Source organism: Nuphar pumila, chromosome 8 (genome assembly GCF_984573655.1).
Source record: "Nuphar pumila chromosome 8, dmNupPumi1.hap1.1, whole genome shotgun sequence".
NCBI classification, from domain to species: domain Eukaryota; kingdom Viridiplantae; phylum Streptophyta; class Magnoliopsida; order Nymphaeales; family Nymphaeaceae; genus Nuphar; species Nuphar pumila.
Window position 1 is genome coordinate 125,281,576 of NC_143256.1, and position 12,016 is coordinate 125,293,591.

At 37.3% G+C, this 12,016-nt stretch overlaps 1 protein-coding gene across 2 annotated transcripts; it reads right to left on the minus strand.

Annotated features, from left to right (window-relative positions):
* Positions 1 to 1,803: 1,803 nt before the first annotated feature.
* On the minus strand, positions 1,804 to 10,992 carry LOC149830616 (ALA-interacting subunit 3-like). 2 transcript variants are annotated; one of them, XM_090016643.1, is made up of 8 exons: positions 10,761 to 10,992; positions 7,765 to 7,823; positions 7,526 to 7,600; positions 7,294 to 7,407; positions 7,120 to 7,190; positions 3,624 to 3,924; positions 3,194 to 3,483; positions 1,804 to 2,090 (listed from the first exon to the last, which is right to left on the minus strand). In XM_090016643.1, exons 1-8 carry the CDS (start codon positions 10,843 to 10,845, stop codon positions 2,036 to 2,038), a joined length of 1,050 nt encoding a protein of 349 aa, XP_089872769.1. In that variant the 5' UTR covers positions 10,846 to 10,992; the 3' UTR covers positions 1,804 to 2,035. The 2 variants fall into 2 exon arrangements, with proteins under 2 accessions (XP_089872769.1, XP_089872770.1); XM_090016644.1 differs by lacking the exon at positions 7,765 to 7,823 and having other exon boundaries at positions 10,761 to 10,945.
* Between the last annotated feature and the right edge of the window lie 1,024 nt (positions 10,993 to 12,016).

The window sequence follows — 12,016 nt, forward strand, 5'->3', positions numbered from 1 at the left end:
GAGAAGAGATCTTTGTAGTTGGGCAGTTGAATTGGATAAAATCAATTTTTTTTCCTTATTCTCTTTTCCCTTAATTTTCAGTTTTCTTGTTTTCTGAATTTTCCTTTAGTTTTCTGCTTTTCTAGACAAAACTAATGGTAATTGTACTTTTAGCAGAATTTTTCTGTAAATCTGAGATCAGATCTACATCAAGTTTATAGAAATTAAACCTGGTACGGACTCTGGAGATGGATGTAGATCCGAATATCACATCCATTTCATTTATAGGTCCTCTGGAAGCAAATGCTAGTTGTCTCAAGGCCTAGATACAACCCAGCCATCTTTGAATATATAAACATATTTTCAAAAATATCATAATAAAAACTGATATATTGGTAAACATTAAAGGCATAGATAAAATCATGATATTTCCAAAATGTCAAAATTTTATTATTTAATTCTGTCAGAAAGATCTCAAAAAGAGATTATTTTTTATATGTTTCTCTTCTTTTAAATGTTTTTTAATTCTAATTTTCACATTTTTAACTCAAAAAGATCTTTAGCGACTTCATGTTCCTGGAGGTCGGTGCTGCCAAGTTAACAATCTCCCCAATTTGTAATAAAATTATAAAACAGTTTGACATGTTGGAGTTCATAACCTTGGCTGCGCCTCCTGTGATGCCATACATTTGGAGTTCACGAACTTGGTCAAGTTTCATATACAGGACTTGAGTTAATGAGCCCGTCTAACTTGATTTTTTTTTGGTGGTGGTGGGGGGGGGGGGGGGGGACGGGAGGAGGAGAGGGGCCAGGCCAAGGAAAACCACTCATCACCAACCACACATTGGCGGTCTACAATGGGTAAACTCTTGAAGTCCCCCAAACCACTGTAGACTACACCCAGCTTCGACCTTATGGCAAGGGACACTGTTCTTGAGTTTAAAACTCTGATCGTATTAAGACAGAGCCCTTGTCATCCATCTTATGATCTTACCCTAACAGGATCTGTTCTGTAAATGTACAACTGTTAAGGAAACAAAGATCCAATTCTTCACAATGAAGCATGACCTCTCGGCCTGAACATGACTGTCGGCTAGACTGCCCTTGGGCATTCTAGTAGTGAAGGTCCGACTCACCACGACCAAGGATGGTCTCAAGGTTGTCGCACAGACCACTCGCTATTTCACAATCTCCTGCAACACTATCAGTGTATTCTAATTAAATTGCCTGACCATCAAAGACTAATGATTCAGACTTAGACCAACTTGACCCATATTTGCTAAGTGAGCTGGATATTGCCATCAGGCCTTCAATATCATTATGAATCAAACAGGTTGAAGCCTAGGTTGGGCGTCTTCCAACCGCCCTGTGGCCAGATAAATGAGACAAAATTTGATAATTCTACATATGTATGTCACTAGACAAACATGCTTGACCATATTCTTTTCTTAATTGGCATGGAGAAACCATCACTATGTTTTGGACCTCCCATGAGGGGCCGAGATGTGTTGCATTGACTGTGTATCAGAGTCGGTGTCTGCAGTGTAAAACTCCATGAGTACTCCCCCATGCTTACCGGGGCTTAGTTTCCCACTTAGCATAGGCCTTGCAGCAAAGGATGCACACATTGGGTACCTAACTCTCGATCTCCTTCAACATGAAAGCCTTAAGCCGACCCACCTAGGCAGGTGTGTGGAGCTCTTGTAGACATGAATGTTTATATTTAGCACATGAGAATGAAACAGACCCAATAAAATTTATGGAAGTTCACTTTATAGCAGACGGTAATATATTTATTTGTTAGTAATCACATGAAGATTAAGATTTAAAAAAAAATAGGTGAAAAAGCATGCCTGATATAACAAGAGAAATTTGCTAAAATGTGTAATGGTGTTTAGAGTTCCAACTTCCAACAATAAAAATACACCCCCTGACCAACCCAAAGTCCCATAGCAAGAGAGTTTGACCCAATGGAAAACAATGCATAGCAGTTTATTATGCAGCGGACAGCGCAATGTAAGTGGTGCATTGCAGGACTTGTCTATAGATCATACTCTCAGTGTGGTGCTGGAGTTCTGTTCCAAGATAAATATGCTGGATCTCCTAGACGCCTGTAAAAAGGTCATAGCTAGGTTACATATCCACATAAACATGGAAAAATATGCGGAAAGAAAATATCATAACATTATTTATTAGCCAACCAATATTCCAGATACTTTTCCTGGCTAGATCAAATGTAGAAACTAAAACAGATAATTACTTGGAAAAGAAAAGATGCAAGCATGAAGCATTCCATTACTAGCTAAAGAAGTCGGATTAAAGCAACAGAATTAGTTTGGTAAATATGCCAGTTGATCCAGAATTGCTTGGAAACAACAGGATGGTAGTTAAGTGACCACTTCTAACAATTCCACACAAGAAATTGTAGGTGATAGATAATAGTGAAAGCCACCACCAATTAAACAATGAAAATTGGCATTGTACAGAAGAAATACATACACACAGATAAAAAGAAGTCAAGTTTTACAGTTGCTTTTGAAATAATTTCTTCAAATGTCTGGAAGATTGGAGAAAGTTCCACCTTACCATCAAAAGTGTGTATCATCTTGCAACTTTTATAATGCACTAGATCATCGGGCCAGGCCATATAAGATAACTCAAATGGTAAAATAAGATTTACAATACATTTATCAAGATTGAAAATAAAAATTATGAAAATAATAAACATATTGATAATTTTAAAATATTATAAAATAGTTTCATTTTATGGCTATTAGGAAGTGGAAAAAAGTCATTCTGGAAGGAGAGAGAAAGAGAGATTCCTCATTTTATGCCTATTAAGTAGGGGGGGAGAGACGTTTTTGGGGAGAGACTATAAATAGTGACATTGATTTTTGAAAAAAAAAAACAATGTTCCATGTAACGCCTCCTTTTTATATGAAAACTCTATGCAAATGCCCTTGCAAATTTTTAATTACATTCTCATCTCGCGTGACAAGAACGACAATTAAGAAACAATTATAAGCATCCAATTTTTTGCATCTCATACCCTTGCTTCTGCTTTTATAATATTTAGGAAATGCTGTTAATATCAGATAATCAACAATATTTCATCAATGCCTAGGCTTAAAGAAGAAAACCAAGTTGAATGTCAGCCAACAAAATACAGAAAACCAATCTAGTTGTGAAGATAAACAATAACAGTGTTACGAACCTTGGGTGAACAAGATATACTACAGTGAAGACCAGCACCGAGAAGAAGCTCAACCCACCAACAGTCAGATATGCTACACCGAGGAAGTCATTCTTTCCACCAAGCCAACTTGTTGTTGAAAGCACCAGCTTCTTCTTGCCGCCAAAGCTGTATGTGTTATAGTTATTTTGTATAACTACATCTATTTTATCATTCCGCTTAAGGTCAACAGTGATTCTCCCATACAACTTCCTAAAGGTTGGCAGTGCAGCTGTTCGCATCCAAACAATAAGATCCTCCTGCTGACTTAGCTGTTATGTGCAGCATACGGTTCATTACAGATCAACCTTGTTCTCCAACCCCCAAATGCCAGGGAATAAACGAAACAATACACAAACAGGAAAAAGGCACACAACACAAAAAAGAAAATAAGTAGACAAACAATACATACAGGTATGCTTTCATTAAGTTTTGCACCCCCAATTAAGGATCGACTTTGAAAATTCTTTGGATAAACATCTTTTCCAAATTTATGATCACGATCACTCTTCCAAGATATGTCCTTTTTGTCGACTTCTGATGCTTTACTATTGATTGAAAACCCATATGTGTCGTTGAACAAACTCCAAGCTATGAGACCACAAGGAACAATAGGAAGGCCATTTCCACCACTAGCTTCAGGGTCACAGTTACTGGTATCATTTTCGTTACTCTTGCTCATTAACTGTTTGTCATTCCGGCTCTTGACGTACCTGAACAATCAAGCATTTGAAACTCAATAAATAACCGGAAACAATCTGAAAAAGATCCAAAAGAATATGCTATGCTTCACAATATATTAGAATTATAGTTAAGAACAGAGTTACCGGAAGCGCCTAGCTAAAAGGGGAAGCGCGCTTCCCCGAAGCGCGCTTCGGAAGCGCGGAACGTCGCGCTTCCGAAGCGTGGGGGGAAGCGTCCCCCTTTTTTGGGAAGCGCGTCCCCCTTTTTTGGGAAGCGCGCTTCCCTTTAATGGGGGACGCATTTCCCTTTAATGGGGGACGCGCTTCCCTTTAATGAGAAGCGCGCTTCCCCCTCGCTTCCCCCACGCTTCCCCTGTTTTTTCAATTTTTTTGTATTTTTTATTTTTTATTTTTATTTTTTTCGCTTCCCCCTCGCTTCCGAGACGCTTCCTATGTCGCTTCCGAGACGCTTCCTAGGTCGCTTCCGAGACACTTCCCGAATCGCTCCTAAGTGGTCCCCCGCTTCCCCGCTTCCTAAAATTTTGAAAGTGCCTCGCTTCCCGCTCCCGCTTCCCGTATCGCTTCCCGCTCCCGCTTCCTCAACTGGCAACCATGGTTAAGAATACAAGCAGAGCCTAATTTTTTAACGGACCATATCAAAAGCCCTCCATTTGAAAGAAAACTTTCATTCAAATTAAAATTAACTATTTTCTCAAAATGCATGTATATGGCAACCACAGAGAAAATGTAGGGTAATCTGTTAATATATATATATATATATATATATATATATATATATATATATTATTAAATACCCAATAGGGGTATTTTCGTCATTTTACATAGTTGTTTCTAGAAACAACTATCATTAATACTTAGGATATTTTAGATTTTTTTTTTTTTTTCTTTCTTTTAAAATCTTTTTTGTACCACATTTGAGGTCCCACCATGTAGTTGTTGGGACCCCAACGGTCATAAATATGACTGTTGGGGGCTCCCAATGACAACATGTGGGAGCTCCCAATGGCTCCCACTTTTCCCATTTCTTTTTGTATAAATAGGGGTGTGATCCCCATGTATTCTTTAAGCCTTAGAGCTCCTCTCTAATAAATCTCTTATTATTTTATGTGTTGCCTTTTAAAGGCTTGTGGTACTGTCCCATAGTCGACTTCTCTCTTGTATTTGTTCATTGTAGGACATTGTGAATTCTTTAAGCATTCTTTGTATTTCCGCATACTTCATTACATAATCAACAATACCAACAGTGACACATTGAGACGTGTATTTCATAAATATCCTATGTCAACATGATTGATGCAAAGACAGAGATAAGATATTTTACAACACAGTCCAATCAAATTCATTCTAAAGCAGGATGGGGCATTTCTTTCTTTAAAGTAATTCTGTGCTCAATAGAGAAATTTTATATTGACAAGCTTCAAATCATCTGGAAATTCCATTCATAGGTTCGAGCTCTTATTTATTCCTTATATTTTCAAATACCAAAGTGTTAATCATTATCAAGGGATGTCTTGGTTTAAGCAGATACATATATCCAATCACCGAAGACTAGTTCTGACCCTTAGGACATGTCTAAACTATGGTCACAAGCTATTATACCGGAAACTTATCGTTTGCCATTCATATCGCATGTCAGCTATATATAGCCTATATATTGTTCATTTGTTTACAATCAAGTTGATATTAAACATATAAAGAAAAAAACCAGGCACTACATCAGTACATTAGCTATAAACTACAATTATTATTGAAAATAAATAAACATATAATATAAAATTCAATGCACATGTTAACACAGTGTATGTTTGGTTTTTTCAAATCTACACTATATGAAGAAGATCAACCATGTGGATTGGGGAATCATACATTTTTATTTTTCTAAAATGAATCCCCAAAAAATTGTTACTTTTGCTTAGCTACATCATTTGAAAGGTTAGATTTTCAAAAGAATAGAAAATACAAGTAAAAAACTTGATTTTTACTCAACATGTACCATGATATATCGTGGTACCTATTTTTTGGAAATTTCTAGGATTAAGTTTGAGTGGTGATATATCATGTTATATAGGTTATATATTGTCGATATTGTTAAAATGGTCTGAACAATCTATTTGCATTGTGAATGCTATAAAGATGATAATGATGGCTGGAGTTGTGGGACCATGAGGCAATTTCAAATTCTTAAAGCGATGGTCTTTTTTAGTGTGTGTGTGTGTGTGTGTGTGTGTGTGTGTGTGTGTGTGTGTGTGTGTGTGTGTGTGTGTGTGTGTGCGCGTGAGAGAGAGAGACTCCAGAATTACAGAATCTGTTTAATGATAAATGTTGCACCAGATAGTGAATCTCTCTCTCTCTCTCTCTCTCTCTCTCTCTCTCTCTCACACACACACACACACACACACACACACACACACACACACACACACACACACACACACACACACACACACACATATATATATATATATAACCACAGCTCATTTGCAGGTAACAGTTTCTGAATCCATGATAGCACATCAGCATTGCACCTAAATGATAGGACAGGAAGAAAATATATAAAGCACACTTCTATTTTATTTTTATGTTGCAGTCAAATGTGGGAAGAATTGCATAAATAATGCACATGTTGACACTATAACTGTTAGAGCATACATGTGTTTACATTTTCACCATACTATTTATCTTGTATATTCTTTTTGCTTCAAAGGTACTTTCATCTGTTTCCCAATTTAATTTATTGTGCATCTAGGTACCTTGTGTCTTCTTACAAGTCAATTGAACATCTCCATTTGATGTAATTAAGCAACATGTTTCATACTTGTTTAGCTTCTCTCTGACCATCCTTGGTATTAAATTTGTCTTTCATAATAAACTTTGTCTTCTTCTATGTTGATGAAGCATTCTTAGATTTTTGTGGAGAAAAAGGGGCTCGTAAGTTTTTAGTTCCAAGTTCTGTAAAGGGCAGGATTAGGTTCTGACATCTAGCATTAACATCCCTTATGAGTTATGACATGACCTTCTCTTATTAATCTTGGATTTCAGGTTCAGGTCCAGTACCCAAAAAAACGTTGATATACAACTATTGTAGTATCCTCAAATATCTTAGGGCACCATTGAAATGTTTTGAATAGGAAATGCAAAAAACCATCAAAGAAAGGCAGTATTTTGGGCACACAAAGGATCCACAGCAAAGTAGTATGTGCATACCTGCGATGGTTCTGGTAAAAGTTATCCAGCTGGTAGTACACATATACAGGTTTGTTCATGTCATCTGGTACCTGAAGGAAGTTCGTTTGATTTTAAATTGTAATCTTAAAATAAATAAGGTCTAAAGGTCTCAATAGAGGACAAATGCTCAAAGTCAAGGGAGAAATTTCTCACAGTTAAAGTTGCAGTACAAGTCTTGTCAGCCTCACTTTGAATGAAAGCAAGCTCTTTTCCTGTCCAGTTACTAGGTACACATGAAGTTTCATATTGATACACGATTTCGACTACCTGAATTACAAGCAAGATTCTCTATGGGAGTAGGAAAAAACCTGAAAGATTAAATAAAATATCTCATGCAGCATGCATGGATGAGGCAAGTTATAACATAAAGTAGATCAAGTCTTACACCACGTGATGCAAACAAGGAAACAACTCCAATTGGGATAAAGATAACACCAATGAAGGCAAATGCTGTAATAACCTGTATATATGTAACAAAAAGATAGTTTTAAATTTAGGTAAGAGCCTCCCCCAAAACTAAAAACAAATCAACAAATAAACTGTCTAATTTTAAAGGTCACTACAACAGATGACAAAATACTAGATAAACTAAAACAGGCATGACTATGAGAAGCTAAGGCATACCCATCTTGGTGTTAAGATAGGTTTGCAAGCAGGAAGTTCTTGCTGAGTAAACTTGGAATCTGCAAAAGGGAGAGAGACATACCTTTTTTGTTAGGAAGATTATCTTATAGCATGTCTGTTATGAGGTGTGGAGCTCTCAAAAACTTTACTTGAGATAGACAGTAAGAAATTAAAACTCTAGGTTGAGCAAAATCTACTTTAACATTAAAAAAAAGCACATTTCTATTTCTAAAACTAATTGAATTTAACTGTTTAATTTCACTGAATTTGAAGCAGCTCTCATCTTATGAAAATGAACATTTCATATCAATCTGTTTGTTGGACCCTGTGATCAGTTTGACCCACAGAATGCCAATATCCAGACAAGGAGATACCAATGTACTCCAGAAGAGTTGCCAATGAAACAAAACTTGTAGATTCCCTAAAAACTGGCCACACCCAACTTTTATTTTTGGATCTAAACATGATTTTATGGTTAATTTGATTAATTTTCTATAAAATTACGAGCATCTGTATGACTTCATTATCAAAATTATCACATGGATACTTTCTTTTATTCCCCTGTCGTGCTCCCTTCTATACTATTACTAATGGAAACTACACAAGAATAGTGTATCCCCACTTTAATTGTGCCTACATTACATAGATCAAAACATATTTTTATGGTTTTACTTGAATCATCAAAGAACCATGAAATACAATGCTAGTATTTTATTTAACTGCTAGTTTTTCACAACCTCGCTTTGTAGTTCAATGTTTTATCCTCCTCCTTTGTACTTCAATACAGGCCACCTATAATGTGCATAAGTTTCTCATTACATAAAAGACTTGGGCTCATGACTCTCTTCATTTTGTCGAGGATAGTGAATGCTTGGGTTTTAGATAAGGCTCTCCTCACAAACAAGCAATAAAAAATATGTTAGGGCGCCGTCAGTTTTAGATATTGTTCCCCCAATGATCACAGTAACAAGTAGTTTCTGACAAGCTCTAATGTGTGTGTGTGTGTGCGTGTGCGTGGGTGCATGCGTGGGTGGGTGGGTGCGTGTGTCAAATATATCTGACGCTTCATATGTGTCCAAGACCAACATTCTTTCTGATTCTGGGAAACAGAAAATTACAGGCATTCAGGATTCATGTGACATTGCAGGTCCACACCATTCGCCAACCACTATCACCATTGTGGACCACATCTGATGCCATCTAGGCATCATCTAGTATCATATACATATCCCATCACATCCTTATTCGTCAAAATTTTGCATAAACTATGTTGCTGAGATGGATGCACCTGAGATTCCAGATGCTCAAGGACTCCTTTTCACACCTCTCCCATGTTCGAGGGTGTCTGAATTACATATTCTTTTCTTCTACAACCTTAATTTAGTCAAGGATGGGAACTGAAATCCTTCTCATGGATCCAATGGAACTCATAGTTTAACTGTAAAAGCATGCATCAAACAAAGTCAGCAGCCCTTTTGACTCCTAGAAGACTAAAGGGGCTCTTCATGTCCTATTTCATCATCTTCATTATGCTCTGGAAATTTGCACCCCAAAAAGAAAAACTTCACCTGTACAATGCATCTAGAGCAAATCCAGAAAACTGGCTTGTTATTTTCTATTGTTCTGCCAATAATCATCACTTAAAGATCACAGACATATTTTTGTTGTAATTCATCCATCATCACAGAGGCAGGTTGACCCACATCATAGAAGCACAACGCTATAAGAGGATAATCATTCAAGGCATCATATCTCATAAATTATGGGAGACTTATTAACTGAGAGGGGGTTCCATAACTTATTAAACCATATTTGATCACTAAGATGATGACAAACATCTCAGAGATTACTCAAAAAGTTGTCCTGTCATTTGTAGACAGGCAGCCTCTTTTTTAACTGTGGAAAGAGAAAAAATTTAAAGCAAAAATTCAATGAACCAAGAAAGTAGAAAATGTGACAAGGTGCCACCATCCTAGAAACTACTTCTATTGTTAATACACCTATCAAATTCAAGTTTGGTACCGAGTCTATCAGTGAAGTACAGAAGGATGTATCGAAGAATACACCAGATCAGTGCAAGTTACATGGGATATCATCCTCACCTTCTGAATTCAGCCAAAATCTCCGCCAATTCTAACAATTTACCATCTATCCTTTGGTGAAATTTCTTCTGAAAGTAGCATCCCTTGCATCTGCACCTGATAGGAGCTTCTGCTATTCCTGAGCTGGAGATAAAGCCCTGGAAATCTATAAGGAAGGGCTTTTAGACCAACTTATAAAAACCTAAAAGCCATCACCAAAAGCTTTTTCCTCGCCTTACATGAGGGAGATTGATATGCCAATTATGTTTCCAAATCAGAAAAACTAGAACTGAGAAACGCTTTCAATATTTTTCTCCAATATTCAAAAAGACTAAAATAACAATAGCGAACCAACTGTCATTCATCCAGTAATTACAATCATCGCCATCGTTTTCACCAAAAATTCTAATTAACCTTCATCTTTTGCAAGTTTCATCTTCCGCAACAGCCGATTCACCTAATATGAAAAATCCCAAATTTTGGTGTCTCACCGCATCTCTTCAGGGTAAAGTTCCCCCTTACGCTTTTATTACATTTCAAATGCGACGAAGAACCAGAAATTGAACATGATTTCAGAAACCTAACAAAATGAAGGCCTTTTCAAATACAGATTTTTCTGATTTTCTGTTTTTTCGTTCGAATATTATGGAAACCAATGTGTTATCTGTTCTAACACAAATCTCCACGCATTTTCGCCCTAAAGCGCCTATCCAAACCCTAATCCTTCATCATCCATCAATCCAAACCAAAATCATCGCTCCAACCACAAACCCTAAATTATCGGCCAAATCAACGGAAACAACAAGATTTGAAAAGAGAAAATACAGGATCATCATAGGCCAAAAGAATCCATAAAAGGAACAATTAGAAGGCACAAAGAGTCCGAAAATTAGGGTTGCTATGGCGAGAACTCACATTTAGGCCTCTTCGAATTCCGCCTGGGGGCGGAGGCATCGCCGGGCCCATTGCTCCCCGAGCTCGTAGCTCCCGTCACGCTCATCCCGAAGACCCGATATCGCCCGTCGGATTCAAAATCCGGCGACGGTAAGAACAGGCGCTCGCCGGAGATCGGGAATTTCGGCCCCCGGAAAAGCGGAAAAAGCAAGAACTTGAAATGAGCGTGAGAGAGAGAAAGAGAGAGACGGCCGTCTCTGGAGAAGATCGGGGTACTTGACTTTTAATTTTCGCAGACATCTGCCGGCTGAAAACTAGAATGACGAAAATACCCTTTTAGTTTCGTTTTCTTTAAAAGCTTCACATATTTTTCACTTTTAGAGGCCTTAGGTTTGGAATATTGAAGTAAAGCGATTCACTTTTCAAAAAATTGCTTAGAAAACCTCTTCAGTTATTTTTGGGATAATACTTGTATGTACAAACGCCTCTATAACACAAAGTCGCAGGTTGTTTTGACCCAGTCGGATCTTATAGAGGGATCCAAATGCAAGAAAAAGACAATTTGGATCGCATTCTTTTGACTTAAAGCCGCAATTTCAAGTGTTATGAAAATATCACACAAAGTGAGCTATTGATTTTTTGAAACCTCCCAAATAGGTGTGTCAATGGGTCAGATCTGGTTCGGATCCAGGTGAGTCCAAACCCAGATCTGACTGAGGTGCAACAATATCAGGTCCGAACCCAGGCCCAATCAGGTCTGCCATAAGAAAATCATACCTGAGTCCTATAAGGATTACATGAACCACACCAAGTCCATACTTAGTAAAAAAATATTTTTTTATATTTTTTATATTGAAAATCATGGGTCTTAATTGAAACTTGGGTCAGACTTGAGTATGGTATGAAATTCATAAACCGTACCCAGCTCCATATATTAATCAGACCCTTTGGATCCAACCCGGTTTCTAATTGAACCTCAATTTTTATCACCAAACCCTGATCCTATAAGGTTTGGTACAGGTCGGGTCCGGGTCAAACCCAACCCATTGACATCCCTACTTCCAAATCATGCCTTTTGTCGTAAATGGATGATCCAAGTACTGATTTCTGCTAAATAAAAATTGGTCACATCTATGATAGATTCATGGAAAACAAAAAAAGAAGAAGAAAGGAGGCATTTGTGTATACAAACGATTGCAGCAAACATTATCCTGTTGATTTTGCTGTCTGAAGTTATTTATTTGTCCTCAACCAGAGAGAGAGAGAGAGAGCTCTTA

Coding starts and splice junctions, on each gene's coding strand:
- LOC149830616 (XM_090016643.1), bottom strand. CDS start 10,845: ATGAGCGTGACGGGAGCTACGAGCTCGGGGAGCAATGGGCCCGGCGAT. Junction 7,824..10,760: donor GAATTCGAAGAGGCCTAAAT/GTGAGTTCTCGC, acceptor TCCCTTTTGCAG/ATTCCAAGTTTACTCAGCAA. Junction 3,484..3,623: donor AACTTAATGAAAGCATACCT/GTATGTATTGTT, acceptor TGCACATAACAG/CTAAGTCAGCAGGAGGATCT.